The following is a 26,499-nucleotide window of genomic DNA, read 5'->3' on the forward strand; positions in this document are numbered from 1 at the left end:
TGCAGCTCCGGATTGTTTCAGCGTGATTAAGTGATTAAGTGCTCAGGCTCTGGCCACACCTTTCTTACCATATGAGGAAGGATCGCAAGATGATGATGAAGAGAGAGGTAACTGAAGGCAGGTAGGTGTAGAATCATAGGATCCTTAGCTGAAATACAATACATATTCTTCAGACCCACCTACCTTCCTAGCTCCCCTTTTCTAGCACAGAGGTATTAAGAAAATTGCCTGTAGAGATACACCAAGTAAAAGGAAGGGCTAAGATTCCAGCTCACCTTCGTTAAATTAAACTCCTGGTGTTCTCTAACCGTACTCTGTACCTGTGGTGTGCACTTTGCACCCCGCCCCTTACAAATCCATTCTCCACACAGCTACCAAAGTAACTGTCACCAGAACGTAAACCAGATCACGTCAGTCCCTGTTGAAAATGGCTTCCCATAACACTCAGAAAGAAATCCAAGCTCCCCATCCCTGTCCTATGACCACTGAGCTCATACTCAGATGTGCATCCAAGTCTCTTAGAGGACTAGTTAAAACGTACACTGCTGGGCCCATTCCCGGAGTTTCTGATTCATCCATGAGATGGGCTGAGAATGTGCATTTCTGATAAAGTTCTAGGTGATGCTGATGATGCTGGTTTGGGGACCACACTTTCAGAACTGCTGCTGTACGCAATGAGGCTTCTGCCTACTTCTCAGACTTCTGTTCATACCATGCCCTTGCTCACGACGCCTACTCCAGCCAGGATGCCAACAGCACCCCTGGGAGTGGAGGACGGAGGAAGGAACAGAATGCATCCATTTGTTCATCCTCTTGGGTAGTTTACTATGTTTGTCAATTCTCTTTTTGTGCAGTTTATTTTAAACTAAAACTTATGTGATTTCTGTATATGCAAAATGCTTCTGGGGTACAACAGAACATACAGTGATAAGTACCGTTCATTTCATGAAGAAGAACCACATGAGCACATCCATAAACTACCCCTTCTCTGACATTCTCTGTGCCAGCATCAGAGCCCACCCAGCTTCCTGGGCTGGAAATCCCAACCTTGTTTTACACTTCTTACTCTCCCTCACCTTCTACATCCACCAGGTTAGAAAATCCTCTAATTCATTTCCATCTTCCACCCCTCCTCTTATTTCCCATGTGTCTGAATTACTGTCTATCCAGCCTTTCAATCCCACCTCTACCCTCCCAGATACAACTAATCAGCCAGACCCACTTTCCAGTCATATTCAGACCTCACTCTTTCCTGCTAAAAAATATCCATCGAAGGGTCCCTAGAGCCTTCAGGATCTAGTGCCAATGCTTGGGCTGGAAAGTAAAGCATTTATGGTGGGACACTGCTCATCTCTGCAGCTGCAGCTCCTGCCTTCACCACCTGCCCTCCTACCCCAGACAGACAAGCCACGCCCCCATCCCACACCCATGCCCTTGCAGGAGCTCGACTGTCCCCTCATCTTAGCTGTCCTTTGATCCGCTAATGGACTCACCCACCAATATGCAGACCGAAGGGGGCTTGCTCTCTGAGGCCTTCTCGGTCAGTCCCCTGGACCCACTGCCCACCTTGGTCTCCTCACCCCACAAGGGGTACAATCTACCACCTTCCTCATTGCAATGTGACTGTGGGGGGGAAAGCACAGGGGTGAGGGTGGTAGGACATCTGGGGCCACATGCTGAGGGCCTGCAGTATCAAACCAAGATATCTGGACGTAATTTGGTGGACAATAAACTGATATAACACATTTTCTGTTTTGTTTTAAATGTCCAATTCTAGTAGGGACTGGAGCTTGAAGAAAGCAGGACTCATGGCAAGACAGTGAATAACTGAACTAATTATCCACCAGGCACACGTAGGAATATTGATAGGTTCCTTAGGATAACAACTCAGAAAAGGAACTCAATTTAACTCATTTCCCTACTTTCCCTCCTCTCCCTTCCAAATGTGAAATCACATTCTTTTTGGTTTTGTGATTGGCTTTAAATAATAGACAGAAGCCTCTATTTAATGCACCGTCAACTATCAACATTTCCTCTCACTGAGAATATTAAGCCTCTGGTTTTTCCTCTGTGTCTCCAACTAGTTCTCCTTTCCAAGATTTGTCTGTACCCTTACTTTGCACTGACAAAGTTAATAGATTTTTCATTCTGTTTCATCAATAATAATTAAATATTTTGTCTACCATTAGGTTGACTCTAAACATTGAAAGACTAATAAATATGATCAGAATTGTTATCATTATGACGACCCTGTAAGAATCTTTCACTGTAAATACAAATAATGTGCTACAATTCCACTTTCTACTTTTTGAGCTGGATATCCTAACTCTGTGGGTGCAATTGAGTTTAAATCACCCGAAACTGGGAATGAGATAAAAAGATGGCTATGTGTCCTTTCCATGTTATACAGGAACGCTGTCTAGAGACCCACCCAAGGATGATTTATTTCTCTAGAAGAATGCCCTTTTGTTTGACTTATTATTTACTGTAGTTTAGGGCCCAGCTTTTCTGAAGTTAACTAGATAAGTTGCAGCCATTTTTTGTTCTGTAAGGGATGCATGTGATTTGTGTCTGGTAGAAAAGACAGCCTCAGGGGTTATGGTTTCATTACCCTCCAGGGCAGTAACCGGTTTTGTATCTAATTGACAAAGCTTGTTGCAGCTTTCCTTTCCTCTTTTCCTCCAGTGCTCTTATAACTAGACTTATCATCCTGCTGGTATCCTCACTGAGGAGCTAAATAAATCTTTCAGTCAAAATACTTTCTATGAGGATGTGTTTTTAGTTTTTTGCAAATTACACTTGTTAAATTATTTGCTTCACCGATGTGCAGCCTGGGGTATGTAGGGTGCCTGGGCCTTTTGGAGCTTCACTGAGTGCCCTACAGTTTGGTTTCAGAGCTACCTTGGAAAGAGGCCAAATTCGGCCTGTCCCACTTGGCTTCACTTCAGCTTTTATTGATGCTGCACTTCCATATTCCTCTGGGATTGGCAGCTACCATAACTGTTTCTGTTTTCCTGGCAGCAGTTGTGAGCATCAAGGGGCTCCGTTTCTGTGTGTGTGCAGGGGAGGGTTTTGGGGATGGTGAGTGGGAGGGGTTAGTAATAAAGACCAAGGCTTCTCCAGAAAAGGACACTCCAACCCGGCAGCCTGCCTCACAGGTGAGGAAAAGGGGCAGCCCAACCCAAGCTGGGATTTGGGATGTGGGGTGGTGGGGGAGGGAAGTCAGCTATAAAACATTCAAATCTCTGCTCTGGCTGCCACTAAGAAGACGTGGCTGATGAAACTGCAGATCCCAGTTAAGCAAACTGAGAGCTCTTTCTGCGTGCTGGGGAAAGAGGATGGTATTTTAAAATCTGGTTGTAATTTAAGCTAATTGTCTAGAAAACTGTGCTGTCCAATAAGAGAGCCACCAGCCACATGTTGTTATGTAAGCTTTAATTAAAATTAATTAAGATAAAACCTCAGTTCCTCAGTCTCACTGGCCACTTTTGCTGTTGTTGTTGTTTTGTTTGTTTGTTTTCCAAATGCCAAACTGAATTAATTTTGCTAAAGAGAAACTCTTGCACTCTAAGAAAAATAAGTGCAGTCTAGATTTTGTGCACAGGTTGAGGACAAAGCCCTGAGATTACCAACTGTGCATCACAACCCTCTTCACATGTGGTAACAGGCAGCCCAGGTACAGACCATGTCCATCACTGCAAAGTTCTGCTGGTGACCACTTCTCTAGAAGGACGACAGACCGCTTTTCTTTCAAGGGAGAAAGGTCTTTAAAATTTTTGTGTGTTTAAGTATATCCATTGCCCTTCAAAGTTACGCAAAAGCGGAGGTCTCAGGAGAGTCTGGATGGGAGAGTTTCAGCTGGACAAGGAACCACACTTCTCAGGATGAGAAGGGACCAGAATTTCCCATTTTCCTCCTTGGTTTGAGAGGGAGTTGGTTTTTTGTTGTTTTTTTTGTTTGTTTGTTTCTAATTGGAATAAGAGGCATATGCGAAAAAGGAAAAGGGTGTATTAGAAAAGGATTCTGAGGGAGAGATCAAAAAAGAAAAGAAACAGGAAAATGCTTCTTGGTGGAAGAGTGGGGCAAAAAAGAAGGCAATGAGAGAGACACCTGTTGCCCTGCTGACCTCTGAAATTTATTCCTCATGATACCTATTGTCTCCTACTGCATGCTGTAATTCTCCTCTGCTACCACCAAATTTTTAATAAAAGCCTATTTCACACAACATCCTTGTTCCTGAGGTTCAGTGATATAATGGGTTTAGGGAGAGAAATTAGAGTAGGGAACAGTCCTGGGAACAGAGAGGTAAGAAGGCATTGAGGAGCTGAGTGATCACAAGGCGGCCGTAGGCACCTAGGAATTCTAGGAAAGGCTGGGGTGAGCCCTGAATAGCCAGGAGATGGGGTCTTCAGCCCTTTAATAAGGACATGAAAGAGAAAGACAAATACCATATGCTAACACATATATATGGAATTTAAGAAAAAAAATGTCATGAAGAACCTAGGGGTAAGACAGGAATAAAGACACAGACCTACTAGAGAACGGACTTGAGGATATGGGGAGGGGGAAGGGTGAGCTGTGACAAAGAGAGAGAGAGGCATGGACATATATACACTACCAAACGTAAGGTAGATAGCTAGTGGGAAGCAGCCGCATAGCACAGGGAGATCAGCTCAGTGCTTTGTGACCGCCTGGAGGGGTGGGATAGGGAGGGTGGGAGGGAGGGAGACGCAAGAGGCAAGAGATATGGGAACATATGTATATGTATAACTGATTCACTTTGTTATAAAGCAGAAACTAACACACCATTGAAAAGCAATTATACCCCAATAAAGATGTTAAAAAAAAAATAAGGACATGAAAGGCAAGTCAGGATGCCAGTTGAGTTAGAGACATTTGGGCTGCATGGGTTTTAAAAATCACTGCTGTTTCTCTCCTCTGTGATAGAAAAATGTCTAAAGATTTTTATACCACTTGTACCACTTAGGAAACGAAATATATTTTTCATGTAAGTAACTTAAAAGTCAAGTAAAGTTAGATAAAAACAGCTTTTGAAGTGGCAGGAGAATACAATCAGAGGCTACAATGCAGGCTGCAGTTCCTGAAATTTTGGGCTACCTCAGAAGAAATCCCTCAGCAGAAATAATAAAATAATGCTTAAATACAGTTGCACTAGTTGCATTTATTGGCAAAATAATACATATTTTTAAAACAGTGGTTAGTAAATGCTATTTTTTTCTGACCTAGTGAATGCTCACCCACTGATTAAAACACTTCCCTGCCTTCTTTAAACCAATACGTGGAACACAATTTAATGTTTGCCCGATCTTTCAGACCGTCATGATAATGTTAGTTGCCATATGGTGCTGAAGGCGTTTATGCCCCTTCACAAATGGTCCCTTTGCCGTGGCACTTTTGGGATGATCAGGTTGTGTTTTCTCTAATTCCTGTTCCTCCCACTTGCTGTCAGCTGTCATTTCTCCCTGCTGTTCATGCAAAAAACTGTAGAAACAAACCTTCTCTGTTTATATTTGGTGCCTTGAAAATTTTAATGGCCGTGACTCTAAAGAACTAAATCTTACAGAATAGGGAAATACAGTTGAGCCTTGAACAACGTGAGGTTTTAGGGCTGCCAACCCCAGTGCAGTTGAAAATATGAATATAACTTTTACAGTCAACCCTCCATATCCGTGGTTCCGCATCCCCCGATTCAGCCAACTGCGGATTGTGTGGTACTGTGATAGGTATTTATTGAAAAAAATCCATATAAGAGTGGACCATGCAGTTGAAACCTGTGTTATTCAAAGGTCAGCTGTAATAAGAACAACTGGCTACAGCCCCATTTGAAACACTATTTGGCTTTCTGGTTTGAAAATTAATAAAGGGAAACCTTACTAAAATGGAGTCAGGAGGCCAGAAGGAGAAGCTCTCACAAGGTACCACTGGACATCAACTATGGGAAGAATTGTCAGTTACAGACCCCAGAGAAGAATCATCAATAGGAAAGAATCATCAATTACAGGTCCCCAAAAGGAAAAGATGTGCGTGGCATCTCCCACAAGATACTGACTAGCCCAGCAACTCAGCCCCTGAGTAACCTGCCATCTCCCTGAACTCGCACTTTTCTCCAATGGATTTTTGTTCAGAACAACCCCTCCTGACCTCCTCCTTTCTCTCTCTACAATAATATTCCCCTCCTTTGTTCTATGGACTTGACTATGGCTTTTGCTATAGCTTGCTTGTCCTGAATTGCAACTCCTCTGCTATTCCTAAATAAACACATTTTTGCTGATAAAATAACTTTTATTTTTAAGGTCAACACCAGTTTGATATGTTTTATGAAGAGGCATTATTTATTTTATGAAGCTGAAAATTTTTTGCTTATAATCCTAGTAAAATAGCACTTAAGAAAGTTGAAAGCTTAGCGAGATTGTGTTTAATACTTGTTAAGATTTCTTTCCTAGCTTTACCTCATTTTCAGAGGCACCTGGAAGAAAAGTAAATGCCTTTAGAAGTGCAAGTCATCAGTATTTTCTAAATATAAGTGAGTTATGATGATTAATAACCAAAAAAATCATGAGAAATAAAAATGATTCAATGATGATAAACTTCTAGTTCATCAAATCACATTTCACTTTATCAAAAAATAGTACTCTTTCTCTAACTGGTTTCTGCTTATATGACAGCAGAAGAGATACTCAGCCAGTGATTACATTTAATCTCTTCAAAATGACCTTCTCTGAGGAACTGGAAGCCAGGAAGTATTTTTTAATTATCCTATAGATTTCCAGAGCCTGGGAAACTGCCTCAGAAAACCACAAATATTTTGGGATACTCTAGCAGATTCAGGGAGAGATGTCACTCGCCAGCTTATAATGAAGAGCAATGGCCATCATCATGGTGGCGCTGGTACTCAACCTAGACCTGAGTTACCTGGGAGAAAAGGCTTGGAAATGCCTCTAAGTTAGCCTTTGGCCTTCTTGCCAAGTTGTATAAAGTGGACAAAAGTAGTCAAGTGCACTTAATTGCATTCGGCTTGAACTCTCAAATTGTTGATATTGATAATTTTTAATTTAAAAGATGAAAATTAGATATGATTTACTCTAATATTTTGAATGTGTTGAAGTACAGCTTTCCACACAGGTCTCAAGGACCTCTCACCATTTCAATTATCAAGAAAATGAACAAACTATAATAAAACCAAACTTAGTTGGAATCAATTGTATCTAAAATCCCCCCCTTTTTTTTAACAACATCTTTATTTGAGTATAATTGCTTTACTATGGTGTGTTAGTTTCTGTTTTATAACAAGGTGAATCAGTTATACATATATCCCCATATCTCCTCCCTCTTGCGTCTCGCTCCCATCCTCTCTATTCCACCCCTCTAGGTGGTCACAAAGCACGGAGCTGATCTCCCTGTGCTATGTGGCTGCTTCCCACTAGCTATCTATTTACATTTGGTAGTGTATATATGTCCATGCCACTCTCTCACTTCATCCCAGCTTACCCTTCCCCCTCCCCCGTCCTCAATTCCATTCTCTACGTCTGCGTCTTTATTCCTGTCCTCCCCCTTCTTCAGAACCATTTTCTTTTATTCCATATATATGTGTTAGCATATGGTATTTATTTTTCTCTTTCTGATTTACTTCACTCTGTATGACAGACTCTAGGTCTATCCACCTCACTACAAATAACTCAATTTTGTTTCTTTTTATGGCTGAGTAATATTCCATTGTATATATGTGCCACATCTTCTTTATCCATTCATCTGTCGATGGACACTTAGGTTGCTTCCATGTCCTTTAAAAATCCCTTTTGATACTAGATATTTACAGTGAATTTGGCAATTGTAGGCATTCTGCTAGTCCCTGGAGAGAAAAAGATAAGTAAAATATGGTCCTTGACCTCAAGAAACTCAGAGTATACTAGGAAAGACAAAAGCATTAAATGAAATGTGAGTGCAGTGTAGTATGTGCAAGGGTAGTTTAGTGGTAGCACAAACGAGTGATCAATTCTTATCAAATGGGTCAAGGGAGATATCAAAGAGTAAAGATTTCTCATCTGGGTTCTGAAGGATAAATAGGAGTTTTCCAGTCAAACAAGGAAGGATAAGTGCCTTTCAGGAAAAGGCAGCAGTAAGCACAAAGCATGAAATAGAATAGTTTATTGGGGGAATTTTAAGCGTATTCTTAGGGTTAAAGCAGAGAGTGTTTGTAGAAAACTGGTGGGAAATGAGGCTGTAGAATTAGGCAGGAGACAAATTATGGAAGACCTTGTATTTCATTCTGATGAGTCATCTTTATCCTATAAGAGGGAGTCATGGAAGCTTTTAAATAGAGGAAGAAGAGGTTCTGATTTGTATTTTCAAGATTACTCTATGATGACAACTATGGAAGAGGAAAAACAATTAGAAAAAAGACTAGAAGAAAACTGCAAAAGAGTTAACAGTGGTTGCCTCCAGGTGGTAGAAAATTGTTTTGTTTCTTCTTATAGCAGAATGCTGTTCTTTCAGGGAAGCAATAAAGTTTCAGTAGTGTAGATAGCTGTCACCACAATACTTTAATTCAATATGAAGAATACTGACTACATTTGGGTCCATCCTTTGCCTTTCTCAATTCTGTTTACACAAAACAACTACGGTATAAATCTACAGAGTATTATGATACATATTTTGGAAAAACCAAGTCAACCAGTAAGTGAGTTGTGTCAGCCCACAGACCTCACGAAAAGGCCTGATGACCTGAACCCCTGGGAGGCCACCACGATGAGCCACATACGTTCCACTGATTTTGAAGGGAACCAACTCTGACTCTGCATGAAGTCTGAACAAGTTTTGCATCTTACTTCGCCTTAGAGGCAACACAGTATCATCACACACCCCTCCACAAGTCACCTCAAATTCAAGTAAACTCTAAGAAAAACAACATGTTAACAATGCAAAGGAGGCTTCCACTCTCCATCCTAAACCTTCTGAACAGACTGGTGGCCCCAAGCCCCTGGTTTCTAGAAAGCCTGGAGCCATCACCACCTTGCAAGGGCACAAGCAATAAATAATAGAAGCAGAGGAACGCAAAGCTTTGGTCAAGCTGATGTGTATAAATGAGACGAGCAATGCACGTGACCAGCACAAAATCCAATCACTACTACATTTATGACAAATAGAAAGTGTTATGAGGAAAGCCTGACAGAAGCACTTCGTTAAGCAAAAACTATTACTCCGTGACACTCATCTGTAAAACAAGCATAATAATGGCAACAACCTTATAAGGTTATTATAAGGAATTGAACAAATAATACACAGGAAGTGCTTAGAAAGTTGTCTGGCACACAGTAAGCACATAATAATTTATAGTATCATCATTATTATTATATCTGGCACAGGGAGAGTGCTCAGTAAATTATAGTATTATTATCATTATTATTATATCTCATAACTTTGACTCTTTCCAAATATTCCAACTTATAAATCTCCAGGATATTCTTACTTATGTCAAAGACTATTTACTCAATACTGTGATTAAAATGAAATAATTAGAAGAATGTTTTGAGAGAAACGATTAATAACGCTTCTTTACCTCTTCATATCTGTCAAAAACTGCTCCTTCTTGCAAAAACGAAGGAACTTCCTTCTGCCAATTAAATTCATAAGGTTTGGCCATGATTATATTTAAGACCTGAAAATGAAAAAGGGTATCTCATTAGTGAACACAATTAAAAAACAAGTGAAGATCAAAGGTTAATCATTTTATATTTACATGTTTGCAAAAGCTTTTCTTCATACACATGGACTAAGTCCATAAATTGTCTTTTTTTTTTTCTTCTTCCCTTCATCTGACCCTGAATTCCCTTCTCCTGGTTGTTTGGTGATCATTTGGTGATTGTTTGGGAAGCTTCCCCTTTCCTCTTCAAATCCTATAAAATAATTATGTATATATAAAATCTGATGTCATCAGATAAAAGACAGAAACCACACACCTAAACCTACATATAGCAGAGGACTGCTGTAAAGAGCAAGAGGTTCTACAAGCCTCCACCACAAGGTGAACTCACGGCCAGGGGGAGTTGACAGGTGATGGGGTTGTAGAATCAAGTAGCAGTAGCTGTAATTTTTATTTCTCTTGGTCCTGTCTTTAGCCCTCTCTCACCCCCTCCTCCCTTGGGCCATGCAGTGAACAACAGAATGTCTGCTTTGTAGCATAGGCAGTGAGTATGACATTGAAGGGAGACTGGCATTGTCCAGAGTGGCTGCCTACACTGAGGAAGAACTGGATGTTCCTTTTACCCACCCTTCTTAGCATCCTGCACCATGGTGTGCATGCAATAGCTATAAACAGGGCATGTTAAATGAAAAGAATCACCAATAAGAATCACCAAATATTTGAGCAATGCAAAGAACAGGGAAGGCAGACACCAAACACAGTAAATAGAAGAACTTACACCCAAGAAAACAGAGTTAACAGGACAAACAGAATCTGACTTTGACTTAAGGATGGCTGATATCCTCAGAGGGAGGAAAGAGTGCATTCTCTTCCCAAAACACAATTAACTACAGATTCTAGAAATTTTAAAAAGATTGTTGTAGTCAAACTCCTAATAAATAGGTGACCTGCACTGTAAAGAGAATTTGTATGAAGTGCTGAGCCAAGGAATTATCACAGAATACAACACAAAAAGAAACAGAAAGCATGACTGAAAAATTAAGAGAGATGGAAAATGGAAACAGAAGATTCAAAAACCACCTTATAGAAGGATGTCTTCTATTAGAAGGAGAGAAAGTAAAGCCAATGGAAAAATGGGAACAATTAAAGGAATAGTAGAAAAACATTTCTGAAATCTGAATATTTGTGCTCTCAGTGTGAAAAAATCCAGTGATGCAGTAGGTATAAATGGGGGAAAAAGATACACACACCTAAACATTCCTTGAGGTGACTAAGAACAAGCAATATGAAGAGAAGTTATGAAATTTCTCAGAGATGCATAGAGAGAAGACAATTTAGAATTGGATGGCAATCAGCATGGAATCAGGCACAACATCAGAGTATTACACATGAGAAAACAGCAGAGCAATAACTGCAAAGTTTTGAGGGAAAGTAACTGTGGACTAGAAACTCTGTGACCAATGGAATAATGGTTTAATTGTTAGGAGAAGATATATTTACAGACTTTCAAGGTATCAAAAGGGTTTAATAACCTACTCTGAAAGAGTTAATGTATTATATATTCTGTCAAGAAGAAGAAGAAATATAGAAAAATAAGAGATATGAGAAGTAAGGCTGGCAGGAAGGAAGGGGAAAGGAAGGAGAAAGGAAGGAAGAAAGAAGGGAAGAAAGAAAGAAGAAAAAAGTTTAAAAAAGAGACAAATTTTACTCTTAAGTCTTATGTATTATACAAAAAGAAGAAGATATAGAAATTACAATCTAGCATCCAAATTCCAGATTATATCAACACAGGTAGGTGCTGGAGGCAAGGAAATATGGAACAAAGGGAGGTAAAAAACATTTTAGGGAGTGCAATATAGGTAGTTAAAACTCTAGATATTGGCAGAAAAATAGAAGATCAATTATGAGTGTTAAAAATTTAAGAATTTTCCTAATAGAAAATTTTAAATGGAAAGTATAACTTGCAAATAAATGAGGGAAAAAATAGAACGAAGAAATGTGAGCCTCTTTTAAAAAGGAAACAGATAAAAGATGTGGGAAGGGAGAGGGAGAAAAGAAGAACACACAATAACTGGAAAACAGAAAGTAAATGTATTACTAACTGTAATAAATATGATTTGGCTAAATCCATTTATAAAAGACAGAGGCTTTCAAATTAGGTAACATTATAGTTGTTTACCAGAAATATTTATAAAATAAAAATTATACAGGAAGTTTGAAAATGAAGGGATGAAAAGAAGATATAATAGGCACACACTGGGAAAGGACCAGATGTAACACTAATAATGTTAGATGTAACACTAATAATGTTAGACAAAATAGACTTCAAGGAAAAAAGCAAGAGACAGTGATATGTCATATTAAGAGAAGGGGTGATCAAAATTTTTCAAGTCATTAACATTAGATATGTGACCACACAGCATCAAAACATAGATTGAAAAACTGAAAATACAAAGAGAAACAGGCAAAGTCACAAACATATTAGGAGATAATGATTCTCAGAAATTAACGGAAGAATATTGAGGATTTGAAAATCACACAAATTTAACCAAAACAATTTAAATGACTCAAGTTAACATAATTTAAATATATTACTTAATGAGTTTAGCCCCCCCCCCCCACATATATCTTTCCTTCATTCTCTCTTTGTACCCGGCTTCCCCAAACACATATAACAATCTCAAAATCTGATCATGATTAGGCCACAGAGAAAATCTCAGTACTTTTCAAGAGTCAGAAATTACAGTGGCCATGCTTACTGACCATGACTAGGCCAACTTATAAATTAATGACAGAGAGTGTGTAAAACCTACACACATAGGAATTAAACATAAACATACACACTTCTAAATAATCCTTGATTTGAGCAGAATAGTCAAAGCAGAAAGTATAAACTTCTTAGAAATGAAAGATGGGAGTACTATATATACATTAAAACCTAACCCCAAATAATAAAATAATGACTGGTAAAAGTTAATTATTTTCTGAATATGCATATATTAGATAAAATTTGGCAGGTATCGGGGAGAGAGACAGAGAGAGAGTTGGGGTAGGAAGGAGGATGAGGAAGAACCGTAAACTCACAATATCCATGATGAAAGGTGGAGTGTAAATACAGAGAGAAGGTGAACACTGTAAGAGATACTATGTATAACTTTAACCAAAATATTTGAAAACTTAAAGTGGATGTTTTTCAAAGTTAAAATAAATTTGGCTCAACAAATGAGCAGAACGCTTAAACAGACCAGTAATCTTGGGAGAAATTGAAAAAATAGTAAAAGATTAGGCCCAGATGATTTTACAGGTGAGTTCTACCAAATCTTCTAGGAAAAGATAAATCCTGTGTACCTACATTTTTCTAGGACATAAAAAAATAAAATAAAATAATAAAATAAAATAAAGCTACTACCCAACTCATTTCACGAGTGTCTTGTCAGACTCTGACAATGACACCACAAAGGGTTAATAAGAAACCAACCAACCAACCAACCAACCAACCCTAGAGCTTATTCTCACAGAGAAAAACCTCTGCTAAAATATAAACCAATCTATTCCAGAAAGTTACTGAAAGAATAATTTGGGATGTTTCCACACTGAAAACAATCAATGTGATTCACTAAGGAGCAAAGTCTAATACATGTACACATTACAAGGTGATGTGAAGCTGAACTTGAAAAGTCTCTAACACATACCATTAAATGAAAACCACGTTTTTGCAACAAGCCATGTAGTAATATGGAATAGGAACAGTGTGACACCATTTACCTAAATACACAGCCACAGAATGACATGAACTGTGTAGTAAACACACACACACACACAAGGCAAAACTATATATTTTTCTAGGTAAATATTCATGCATATAAATACATTATTAAAAAGTTTGGAAAGAACCTTGCAAATTTATGACTCTGCTTACTTCTGGGGAGGGAACAAAGCTTGGGGCTGAAAGTCAAGATATCTTTCATGTTATCTCTGTCCTGGACTTTTTTATTATGGGAATATATTCCTGCATTCATGTGATGCTTGTGTAAATAAAAAATAATGCAAATTTCAAAAAGGAAAAAAAAAAGTTGAAATCACACAGATAGGCAGACACATGAATCTTTAGTCCCAAATAATTTAAAGCAGACGAAGAGCACGTTAGGTCACGTTTCAAGATAGTTTCTGCACAATGGCAACCACAGGTGTTTGAAGGAGGAACTCATCCAATATTTACTACTGACCAGGCTAAAAACTGATCAAAGCATGAAGGGCATTCTAACCAGCCCAGACTGAGGCAGGAAGCAGCCCTCTATTCGTCAGTACCAAGGCCCCCCATGGAAAGCCAAGGCAGACAAGCCATGCCAGTGGGAGAAGAGAGTCCATCTGTGAGTAGGCTGGTCCATGTCTCAGTCTCCCACAATGGCTGTGACTAGGTCTCTCTTCCTCTCTCTCTCTGCTTCTCTGTTCCTCTTTGTCTGCCTCTCCCTGTGTCTTTCCATGCCCATTTCTCAGTGTCCACAAACACAGCCCCTCCACCCAAGGCAGTGTCAAAGCAAGTTTCTAGTGCAGTGATGTGCATTCCTGCCTTCTATGTCGTAAAACAGATCTGCAGAGAAAAACGGACCTGCAGACCCCCCTCAGGCTATCATGGACATGTTGTTCAGTGACCTATGATAAGATGAGTCAACTACAGGGACCTAAGTGTTAGCATTAAAGAAGGATGAAGAAACAACATGGTGGCTTCCCCAGTGAGCAAAACACCTCTCCTCTGCAGGACTTTATGTGTTCTATGATCTTTCCACTCCTGCCAACCATCCCTTTCAATATTTCCTTTGGTTTTATTGTAAAGGGAATAGCAACAAGGGGCTTGCAATATGAAATGCTCACACCAAAAATGAAATTAAAAGACAGCTTATATCAACTTGTATCATCTTTCATTGGCTTAACTCCGGTTCTCCCAGGATCAAAAGGACACACGGCAGACGTCCTCAGTACCTGATGTTTCTCCGATTTCACTACTATCCTTACTACTAAAATATTCATGTCTACCTTGGATACTAATTTCATCATAATGGTCTAATTATGTGAAGGATGTTGGTGGGAGCTAATGCAAAGAGGAGGGTAATTGTGACCTTAATCTCTAAAGAGGTAGACAGTGGAGGTAGGAGCTCACCTCACTGCTTACTTTTCCTGAGTTTTGGATTTCTGAAAAAGTTAGATGGCATTTCAGAAAAATGACATTGGAGTATCCTGAATTTTCCCAGTTTTAAACAGGATTTGGGGGGAGGGGGACTGCTCCTTGAATTGTCTCAGAAATACTTCCTCAGGTCTGGCATTAGGGGCAGCGACTGGCTTATTTTATGTAGATGGTACAACTATGACCTGCAGACCAGAAAACATTGGCCCAGCCAGTCATGTTTAATAGCAGTTTGATCCAGGTAATTGATTATTAAACAGGAATAAATGAGGTATGTGTCACAATCCAACTGACTCCAGAAAAAGTTAAAAGGACAAATAGTTACTTCTTTTAAAAGTCAGGGAGCGGGGAACTGGCCACTCTGTTTGCAATGATCTCAAAGCTCCACCCACAGCTAACTGGTAAAAAACCAAAAAGCAAACAAAAAACAAAACGCTTTCATTGCAATGCCAAAGGCTCCTCTCCTCAAATTCTCTGGCTGGCCTTCTAAGGTCTCATTTACAAGATACTTCATGGTTCAGTTGTCTCCTGGAAGAACATTACCTCACCCCACAGAGCCCACAGGAAAGTGTCCTTCTTAAGGAACACGGGAAGTAAAGGAGAATTTACACAAAGAATGGATATAGAACTCGGTACTTTTTCCAGAGTAAACACCTTGAGTGACTATTGGAGGGAGGCCAGTGGGCTTTTAAATAGTCTCCTTGTTTCTAAATTCTTACGCAACTGAAATGGATTAGCTGTTATATTGGCGACAGAGGAAAAACTCCCAGGGTTGCAGGGAGGGGACCAGAGAGAGAGAGGGAGTCCCTAGAAGACCTCGTTTCAGAACAAGTGGCAAAAAGCTCCTTCTAAAGATGATGAGGGACTGAAAGCGTTAGTGGGGAGGACCACCAGGGAGCTCAGGTCAGCTGTGGGGATCCAAATACTCAAGGAGGATGTGCCCATCACCCAATAAGATGGCTTTCCATCCACTCACCCATTCAGTTGGGGTGAACCGAGGAAGGGCAGCTCTTTGTTTGCTGGTCTGCTCTGCCCCGCATCTTTAAATCTGCTGTCTAGAAGGTGGTCTTCAAAGCTTACCAGACTACCTATCCCAGATATGCTAGCTCAATTATGGAGTCAACTCTTCTCCCCAGGCCAGTTGGGTCAAAACTTTGGCAAATAATTTTTTGTTTCTGGACCTATGCCTCATGTTCTGGTAGAGAGCAGACAGGGGGATGTACATGATATCAGGTATATTTAAGGTCCGGGGTATCGCAGGCTGAATCACAGCCCCCAAAAGATACCTATATCCTAATATCTGAAACCTATAGGCATTACCTTATATAGCAAAAAAGGACTTTGCAGATGTGATTAAGTTAAGGATCTTGAAGATGGAGAGATTCTCTTAGATCTTCCCAGGGGGTCCTAAATGCTATCACAAGTGTCCTTGTAAAAGTGAGGCGGGGAGATTTGACACAGATGAAAGGGGAGGCAATGTGACCACTGAGGCAGAGATTGGAGTGATGCAGCCACAAGTCAAGGAGTGTTGGCAGTCACCAGAAGCTGGAAGAGGCAAGGCATGGGTTCTTCCCTCCAGCCTGGAGGACATGTGGTCTTGTGGACACCTTGATTTCAGACTTCTGGCCTCCAGAACTATGAGAGAATAAACTTCTGTTGCTTTCAGCCACTAGTTTGTGGTAACTTTTTTAACAGCACCTCAAGGAAACAAATACAGTGGGCCCTCTGAAGTTGGGCATAGCAAGTTGCCAAATCAATCTGAAAAGGAGAAAGGACAGCTCTGCCTTGAGGGATGGGCATTCAACATGTGTTTGTTCAACTGAATCGAAGAAAGACAGAAAGAAAAGTAGAATAGAATTTCATCTAGAAATGAACTCAGATAATTCCTGTCCTTCTATTCCAATACCCCTTTGAAAAGTAATTTCTACAGTATATCTTTCCCCTGGATCCAAATGCCATTTAACAATTTTGCACCTCAGCAATAAATACGAACTTTAAATAAACCCTGCAGCTTCCCCCAAGCCAACCAAGACATTCTCCACTTTTTGTTTCTATTTGTGAACAAATGAATTCGTCTGAAAAAGCGTTTGCTTCCACTTGATAACATACAGCTTTCAAGTAAACAAACAGGCACCATGGCTCAGTTATGGATTTTCTTAAGTGAAACTTTTACCTTCCACCTTACAACAAAAAAGTTCCATAGAGAATTAATCCCTTCCCTATCCAACCATATAAATTCCATTAAACCAAATAACCCATGGCCTTAAATGACCCCATGTTGGGAACAACCAACATTGTTTCCCAGAACACAGAGGGTTGGGATAAAAATTCCACTGACGAAAAAGTCAATTAGTTGACTCCATCAAGCACATTTCAACGTCCTGCTCCTCGATCTTTAAATAAGGTAACCCTTATATTTCTAAAAACAGAAGTACAGCTACAGCAGATCATCCAGAGCCTTTAAATAAATGGCTTTACTTCCAGTAAGAATTTAATTTGACACTGACATATTGCATCATTAATGACAATTTCTCCATTTGCTAAAAATAACTCCATTTTTATCAAGCCATTAAATAACCTTTTTAAAAAGCATATAAAGGGTGAAGGACTAAGAAAATGATAATAGGCAATGTGCAGGGTTGGAGGTAGGGGCATTCGTGTACTTTGATGAAAAAGAATTTTGCAATACATTTCTACAGCCTTGAAAATGTATACAAAATCTATGTACAAAGATACTTTCTCACTGCTGTGCTGTTTATGGGGAATAGCACTGCTGTGCTATTTAAGTCATCTTTATATGAACAACAGTAAGCAATTGGTTACATATACGATAGTATTTAAATATTCTGTGCCCATTAAAAATAATGCTTTCAATGAATAGTTCTTTGCTGAACAAGAGCAAATTTAGAATAGTTTCTAAAAATATTCACAACTCTTGGCAAGCAAATACAAATATTCTCAATATATTATTAAGCAAGTAAAAAAGCTGGTTACAAAATTGTTTGCAAGTATGATCCAAATTTTTATGTGTTATGTACACGTTCCTTACACACACACAAACACACACACACACACTTTTTAATAGAGGAAAAAGACAAGAAAAATATACACCAAAATATTGTACAAACAGTAGTTACATTGTGGTGACATAATTTTAGGTGATTTTTATTTTTTTAATACTTTCTGTATTTTAACATTTACAGTGACTATAATTTTTATACTCAAGAAAAATGTTGAAAGTAAAGAGAAGATGACATTAAAATTATTTTTTTCACATAAATCAATTTCTATGTCCATGTTTTCCACCAGAATTCCTGGCAAGAACAAATACCAGGACGAAACTAATACATAAAGCTCTAAAATGTTCTTTTCCTCTCAAGATTTAAAATCATGACTGTACATCAGGAGCCTCACACACACCAGTTATAACTGATTCTTAGGAAGGAGTTACTTAATAATACTGACTAAACCTTGGGTATTAACTCTGAAACTTCTAGTACACTTATATTTAGAAATAAAACAGATTATGGTGGTGCTGGATTTAGTCTTTAAGGAATTCTGAACTAAAGAAACCTAAGGTCTTTGTCATGATTCATCTATTAAATTCATAATAAATACATAATAAGTATATTTATTTATTAATAAAGCACCACTTGATTCAAAATAATTTCCTGGAATTTATAAAAGACACAAATTAAATAGGAATAAAATTAAAACAACAAACATCTACTCTTTGACTCTGTCTCCCCTGGTCAATATTAATCATACTTAAGAGGTAAACATTATATTCTTAAAACTTAATAATTACAAAATAGATGAATAAAAATATTAAAATAATTTCCCTTTATAAATTTATTAGGTATAATTATGATGATATTACAGGGTTCATTATATCAGAATTTTACAAAACATGTTTAAAACATGCTTGATTATCCGGGATATTTAGGATCAGCTTCATCTGAAGATAATGAATAACTGTTAACATATAATTCAGTCTGTAATGACCAGTTTTTAAAGAAATTAGAATATGATGAAGTATATAGTTTCCCAAGAAAAGAACTGATTTGTTTCAAAACAGTGTTTGGCTGTTCGTGTCTGCCTGCAGCAATTCCCTTGGAAATGACTTGTGGGCATACATGCCAGCCTTCCAAGATCCTCTTGAACAAGTTAAGTGGCTGAAATTGTGTTAAAAGTAATTGTCTATGACTATGGTTCTCTGACCTGATAGTGCCTTGCTATTCACCTCTTCCCTCTCAGTTAAGTTTCTCTGAAGGACTCAGGTAGAGACCCGGGTTTAGGGACCAATATTGTTGAAGGAGGATTCCATGTCAAACGTTCAGAGCAGCAAGTATGAAGCCTTCTGAGGTTCCATTTCCTCAATATTTAGTAAGTCCTTGGCTTAACAGTATTATGGGGAGAGACCTTCAAGATGGTGGAAGAGTAAGACGTGGGGATCACCTTCCTCCCCACAAATACATCAGAAATACATCTACATGTGGAACAACTCCTACAGAACACCTACTGAATGCTGGCAGAAGACCTCAGACCTCCCAAAAGGCACGTACCTGGGTAGGGCAAAAGAAAAAAGAAAAAAGAGAGACAAAAGAATAGGGACGGGACCTGCACCTCTGGGAGGGGGCTGTGAAGAAGGCAAAGTTTCCACACCGTAGGAAGCCCCTTCACTGGTGGAGACGGGGTGGGGAGGACGGGGGGGGAGCTTCAGAGCTACGGGGGAGAGTGCAGCAACAGGGGTGCAGAGGGCAAAGCGGAGAGATTCCTGCACAGAGGAACGGTGCTGACCAGCACTCACCAGCCCAAGAGGCTTGTCTGCTCACCTGCTGGGGCGGGTGGGGGCTGGGAGCTGAGGCTACAGCTTCAGAGGTCAGACCCCAGGGACAGGACTGGGGTTGGCTGTGTGAACACAGCCTGAAGGGGGCTGGTGCACCACAGCTAGCCAGGAGGGAGTCCAGGAAAAAGTCTGGACCTGCCTAAGAGGCAAGAGACCATTGTTTCACGGTGCCTGAGGAGAGAGGATTCAGAGCACTGCCTAAACGAGCTCCAGAGCTGGGAGTGAGCCGCGGCTAACAGCGTAGACACCAGAGACCGGCATGAGACGCTAAAACTGCTGCTGCAGCCACCAAGAAGCCTGTGTGCAAGCACAGGTCACTATCCACACCTCTCCTCCCGGAAGCCTGTGCAGCCCGCCACTGCCAGGGTCCTGTGATCCAGGGACAACTTCCCTGGGAGAACACACGGCACCGCTCAGGCTGCTGCAAGTTTACACCGGCCTCTGCTGCTGCAGGCTCGCCCCACATTGTGTACCCCTCCCTCTCCCAGATCTGAGTGAGCCAGAGCCCCTTAATCAGCTGCTAATTTAACCCTGTCCTGTCTGAGCGAAGAACAGACGCCCTCAGGCAACCTACAGGCAGAGGCGGGGCCAAATCCAAAGACTAACCCCAGGAGCTGTGCGAACAAAGAAGAGAAAGGGAAATCTCTCCCAGCAGCCTCAGGAGCAGCAGATTAAATCTCCACAATCAACTTGATGTACCTTGCAACTGTGGAATACCTGAATAGACAATGCATAATCCCAAAATTGAGGCAGTGGCTTTGGGAGCAATAATATATATATATATATATATTTTTTTTTTCCTTTTTCTCTTTTTGTGAGTGTGTATTTGTATGCTTCTTTGTGTGATTTTGTCTGTATAGCTTTGCTTTCACATTTGTCCTAGGGTTCTGTCTGTCCGTGTTTTTTCATAATTAGTGCTTCTTATCATTGGTGGATTTGTTTTTTGGTTTGCTTGCTCTCTTCGTTCTTTCTTTTTCTTGTTTTATTACTTTTAATTTTTTTAATTTTTAATAATAATTGTTTATTTTTTATTTTAATAACTTTATTTTATTTATTTATTTTCATTTCAGGAAAAAATCTGTAAAAAATACAAATACATGTAGGCTAAACAATACACGACTTAGTAACCAAGAGACCACTGAAGAAATAAAAGAAATCAAAAATACCCAGAAACAAATGACAATGAAAGCACGATGACCCAAAACCTATGGGATGCAGCAAAACCAGTTGTAGGAGGGAAGTTTATAGCAATACAATCCTACCTCAAGAAAAAAGAAACATCTCAAATAAACAACCAACCCTTCCCCCAAAGCAATTTGAGAAAGAAGAACAGAAAACCCCCCACAAAGTTAGCAGAGGAAAGAAATAATAAAGATCATATCAGAAATAAATGAAAAGGAAATGAAGGAAAGAGTAGCAAAGGTCAATAAAACTAAAAGCTGGTTCTTTGAGAAGATAAACAAAATTGATAAACCATTAGCCAGACTCATCAAGAAAAAAGGGAGAAGACACAAATCAATAGAATTAGAAATGAAAAAGGAGAAGTAACAACTGACACTGCAAAAATACAAATGATCATAAGAGATTACTACAAGCAACTCTATGGCAATAAAATGGGCAACCTGGAAGAAATGGACAAATTCTTAGAAAAGAACAACCTTCTGAGACTGAAGCAGGAAGAAACAGAAAATATAAACAGACCAATCACAAGCACTGAAATTGAGACTGTGATTAAAACTCTTCCAACAAACAAAAGCCCAGGAATAGATGGTTTCACAGGTGAATTCTAACAAAACATTTAGAGAAGACCTAACACCTATACTTCTCAAACTCTTCCAAAATATAGCAGAGGAAGGAACACTCCGAAACTCATTCTACGAGACCACCATCACCCTGATGCCAAAACCAGACAAAGATGTCACAAAGAAAGAAAACTACAGGCCAATATCACTGATGAACATAGATGCAAAAATCCTCAACAAAATACAAGCAAACAGAATCCAACAGCACATAAAAAGGATCATACACCATGATCAAGTGGGCTTTATGCTAGGAATGCAAAGATTCTTCAATATATGCAAATCAATCAATGTGATAAACCATATTAATAAATTGAAGGATAAAAACCATATGATCAGGCTTCCCTGGTGGCGCAGTGGTTGAGAGTCTGCCTGCCGATGCAGGGGACGTGGGTTCGTTCCCCGGTCCAGGGGGATCCCACATGCCATGGAGCAGCTGGGCCCATGAGCCATGGCCGCTGAGCCTGCACATCCGTAGCCTGTGCTCCGCAACGGGAGAGGCCACAACAGTGAGAGGCCCGCATACCGCAAAATAAAAAAACAAACAAACAAACATATGATCATCTCAATAGATGCAGAAAAAGCTTTTGACAAAATTTAACACCCATTTACGATAAAAACCCTCCAGAAAGTAGGCATAGAGGGAACTTACATCAACATAATAAAGGCCATATATGACAAACCCACAGCCAACATTTTCCTCAATGGTGAAAAACTGAAACTATTTCCACTAAGATCGGGAACAAGAAAAGGTTGCCCACTCTCACCACTATAATTCAACATAGTTTTGGAAGTTTTAGCCACAGCCATCAGAGAAGAAAAGGAAATAAAAGGAATCCAAATCAGAAAAGAAGAAGTAAAGTTGTCACTGTTTGCAGATGACATGATACTATACGTAGAGAATCCTAAAGATGCTGCCAGAAAACTACTAGAGCTAATCAATGGATTTGGTAAAGTAGCAGGATACAAAATTAATGCACAGAAATCTCTGGCATTCCTATATACTAATGATGAAAAATCTGAAAGTGAAATAAAGAAAACACTCCCATTTACCACTGCAACAAAAAGAATAAAATATCTAGGAATAAACCTACCTAAGGAGACAAAAGACCTGTATGCAGAAAATTATAAGACACTGATGAAAGAAATTAAAGATGATACAAATAGATGGAGAGATATAACATGTTCTTGGATTGGAAGAATCAACATTGTGAAAATGACTCTACCACCCAAAGCAATCTATAGCTTCAATGCAATCCCTAACAAACTACCACTGGCATTTTTCACAGAACTATAACAAAAAATTTCACAACTTGTATGGAAACACAAAAGACCCCGAATAGCCAAAGCAATCTTGAGAACAAAAAACAGAGTTGGAGGAATCAGGCTCCCTGACTTCAGACTATACTACAAAGCTACAGTAATCAAGACAGTATGGTACTGGCACAAAAACAGAAAGATAGATCAATGGAAGAGGATAGAAAGCCCAGCAATAAACCCAGACACATATGGTCACCTTATTTTTGATAAAGGAGGCAAGAATATAAAATAGAGAAAAGACAGCCTCTTCAATAAGTGATGCTGGGAAAACTGGACAGCTACATGTAAAAGAATGAAATTAGAACACTCCCTAATACCATACACAAAAGTAAACTCAAAATGGATTAGAAAAAAAAAATGGATTAGAGACCTAAATGTAAGGTCAGACACTATAAAATTCTTAGAGGAAAAAATGGGCAGAACACTCTATGACAAAAATCACAGCAAGATCCTTTTTAACCCACCTCCTAATTTAAAGGAAATAAGAACAAAAATAAACAAGTGGGACCTAGTGAAAATGAAAGCTTTTGTACATCAAAGGAAAATGTAAACAAGATGAAAAGACAACCCTCAGAATCGGAGAAAATATTTGCAAATGAAACAACTGACGAAGGATTAATCTCCAAAATTTACAAGCAGCTCATGTAACTCAATATCAAAAAACCAAACAACCCAATCCAAAAATGGGCAGAAGACCTAAATAGACATTTCTCCAAAGAAGATATACAGATTGTCAACAAACACATGAAAGAATGCTCAACATCACTAATCATTAGAGAAATGCAAATCAACACTACATTGAGGTATCATCTCACGCCAGTGAGAACGGCCATCATCAAAAAATCTAGAAACAATAAATGCTGGAGAGGGTGTGGAGAAAAGGGAACACTCTTGCACCATTGATGGGAATGTAAATTGATACAGCCACTATGGAGAACAGTATGGAGGTTCCTTAAAAAACTAAAAATAGAACTACTATAAGATGCAGGAACCCCACTACTGGACACATACCCTGAGAAAAACAATACAAAAAGAGTCATGTATCAAAATGTTCATTGCAGCTCTATTTACAATAGCCAGGACATGGAAGCAACCTAAGTGTCCATTGAGTGATGAATGGCGATGAATGGATAAAGATGTGTCACATATATACAATGGAATATTACTCAGCCATAAAAAGAAACGAAGCTGAGTTATTTGTAGTGAGGTGGATGGACCTAGAGTCTGTCATACAGAGTGAAGTAAATCAGGAAGAGAAAAACAAATACCATATGCTAACACATATATATGGAATCTAAAAAAAAAAAAAAAAAGGGTTCTGAAGAACCTATGGGCAGGACAGGAATAAAGACGCAGATGTAGAGAATGGACTTGAGGACATGGGGAGGGGGAAGGGGAAGATGGGACGAAGTGAGAGAGTGGCATGGACATATATACACTACCAAATGTAAAACAGATAGCTAGTGGGAAGCACCTGCATAGCACAGGGAGATCAGCTCGGTGTTTTGTGACCACCTAGAGGGGTGGGATAGGGAGGGTGGGAGGGAGACGCAGAGGGAGGAGATATGGGGATATACATATATATGTATAGGTGATTCACTTTGTTATAAAGCAGAAACTAACACACCATTGTAAAGCAATTATACTCCAATAAAGATGTTCAAAAAAAAAGTATTATGTATGATCTTTCAGAAATGTAAGATATAATTTATACATTAATGATTTTTGTGGTATTGAATTACAGACATGACTGCTAAAAATAAAACTTTGTTTGATAGGAAGCAAGATAGATCAACCTTTAGGATATGAAAAATATATATAGAATGTGTTTTCTGGGGAGAGGAATATGTAATTCAATTGTTTTTTCTCTGACTTAATGGAATAACAAACCCGTCGTAGAAAGAATTTTTTTGTAAACACATAAAAATTCTGCAAAGTAAAGGCATCTTATTTCTTTTATGCTTCTGATATAAAGTACTTTTGTTTTTACTGACTAAGGGAGTACAGCAAACAGCAGAAGGTACTTTATTACTACTGAGTACTTAAGGTAAACAGAGTTAACCACAAGAGCCCTGATAAATACAACAGTACTGAGAAATAAGACAATTATTCAAAATTGTGATACACGTAAACAAATGACCGGATTTCCCCCCTCTTTCAAGAGCAGAATTTGTTACTGTTTTCAAGACCAGAACTAACAGAATATATGGTGGATGTGTACAGTTTACCATGGATAGAAACAACCTCCTGCTGAGTACTGGGTGTGAGCCACACACAATAATATTTGGGGAGAGTTCAGCCCTTCTCACTTCCACATAAGCGTTCTGATAAGGTCTGGAGAAACAGGTAACAAAATGGCGACATGACAGATTAAGTACAGTTTTAAGTGGAGGTCATAAATAGATTATAGAAATAACTCTGTCTTGGATCTTGATTCATGGTGTTCTTAATTGACCAGCTAAGACAGAAGTCTGGGGCTTTGTCCTTGGAGAGCCCAGGGGTCCAGAGTGGGAACTAAGACCATGGGGGCTTGAGTCGACTTCTCCTTCAGCCTTAGTTTCTTCTCAACCAGAACATCCTTTGAGCTATTGATGGTAAGATCTTGATAGCCAAGCTGGGGACTCAGGTCTTCTGGGGACTCAAGCCAGGAGCATAAGGCAAAGATCAGAGACGGTGTAGGCCCCATGAGCTTGCCTTTGATCAGTGGTTCTCAAAGCATGGTACCCAAACAGCAAACCTCATCTGGAACATTTTAGAAATGCAGAAATCTCAGACCCCACCCAGATCTTCTGAATCAGAAAATCAGTTGGGAGGGCGGGGCTCAGATATCTATGCTTAATCCAAGTGGCCAGGTGGTTCTATGTCAGCTAAAGTTTGAGAACAACTGCCTTGGGTCAAGTCTTCATCAAAGAAAAAAAGCCAAAAAAAGAAAAAGAAGGAAAGAGGGTCTTTTGCTCTTCACCTATGGCCCAGGCCAGCTCACTAGGGAAAGAGACCCACTAGGCATTTGGGACTAAATCTCAGGTAAGGAATACAGATGGTCCATTTGTCTAAACTGCACACTTCTCTCAAGGCCATGGAAAATCCAGGAGACAGAGATTCTGGGCCCTGGCACCAGAGTAGACCAAGAGTAGAAAGTAAAGGCCTAAAGTAAATGGGTAATTTTCTCAATCATTTTTTCAAGCCTAATCCTTAAGGGTTAAGTCTTAAAGAAGCTAGTTAAGGGACTTTGCTGGTGGTGCAGTGGTTAAGACTCTGCATTCCCAGTGCAGGGGGCTGGGATTCGATCCCGGGTCAGGGAACTAGATCCCACATGCATGCTGCAACTAAGAGTTCACATGCCACAGCTAAGGAGCCCGCCTGCCACAACTAAGACCTGGAGCAACCAAATAAATAAATAAATATTTAAAAAAAGAAAAAATCAAAAGAAGCCAGTTATGGGTGACAGGTGACTTGAAGAAAGCAAATTAAGAATGACATAACTGAACAGTCAACACAGCATCTGTTTAATCTACAATGTAGACACTGTAGTCACTTAACAAGTAACTTTAAGCACTTCCTTCTTTTGGCCCAAGTCTTCATGGTCCCTGATAACTATAAGCTGAGAGTACTAACATTTCTCTTAAGAACTCAGAAAGAAAAAAATTGGGTAAATAAAGATTCAACCAGCAAACTCAGCCTTTAAGAA

The 26,499-nt window shown here is 39.4% G+C and overlaps 1 protein-coding gene across 7 annotated transcripts in view; it reads right to left on the reverse strand.

Moving 5' to 3' along the window:
• Positions 1–26,499, reverse strand: part of PLCB4 (phospholipase C beta 4) — a 421,043-nt gene that overhangs the window by 147,484 nt on the left and 247,060 nt on the right. For all 7 annotated transcript variants that reach the window (XM_030872577.3, XM_060284138.2, XM_060284144.2 and 4 more), the window contains one exon: positions 9,578–9,676. In XM_030872577.3, coding sequence (XP_030728437.1) covers positions 9,578–9,661 — 84 coding nt within the window. In that variant the 5' untranslated portion in view covers positions 9,662–9,676. The remainder of the gene's footprint in view (positions 1–9,577; positions 9,677–26,499) is intronic.

Source organism: Globicephala melas, chromosome 15 (genome assembly GCF_963455315.2).
Source record: "Globicephala melas chromosome 15, mGloMel1.2, whole genome shotgun sequence".
Classification (NCBI taxonomy): domain Eukaryota; kingdom Metazoa; phylum Chordata; class Mammalia; order Artiodactyla; family Delphinidae; genus Globicephala; species Globicephala melas.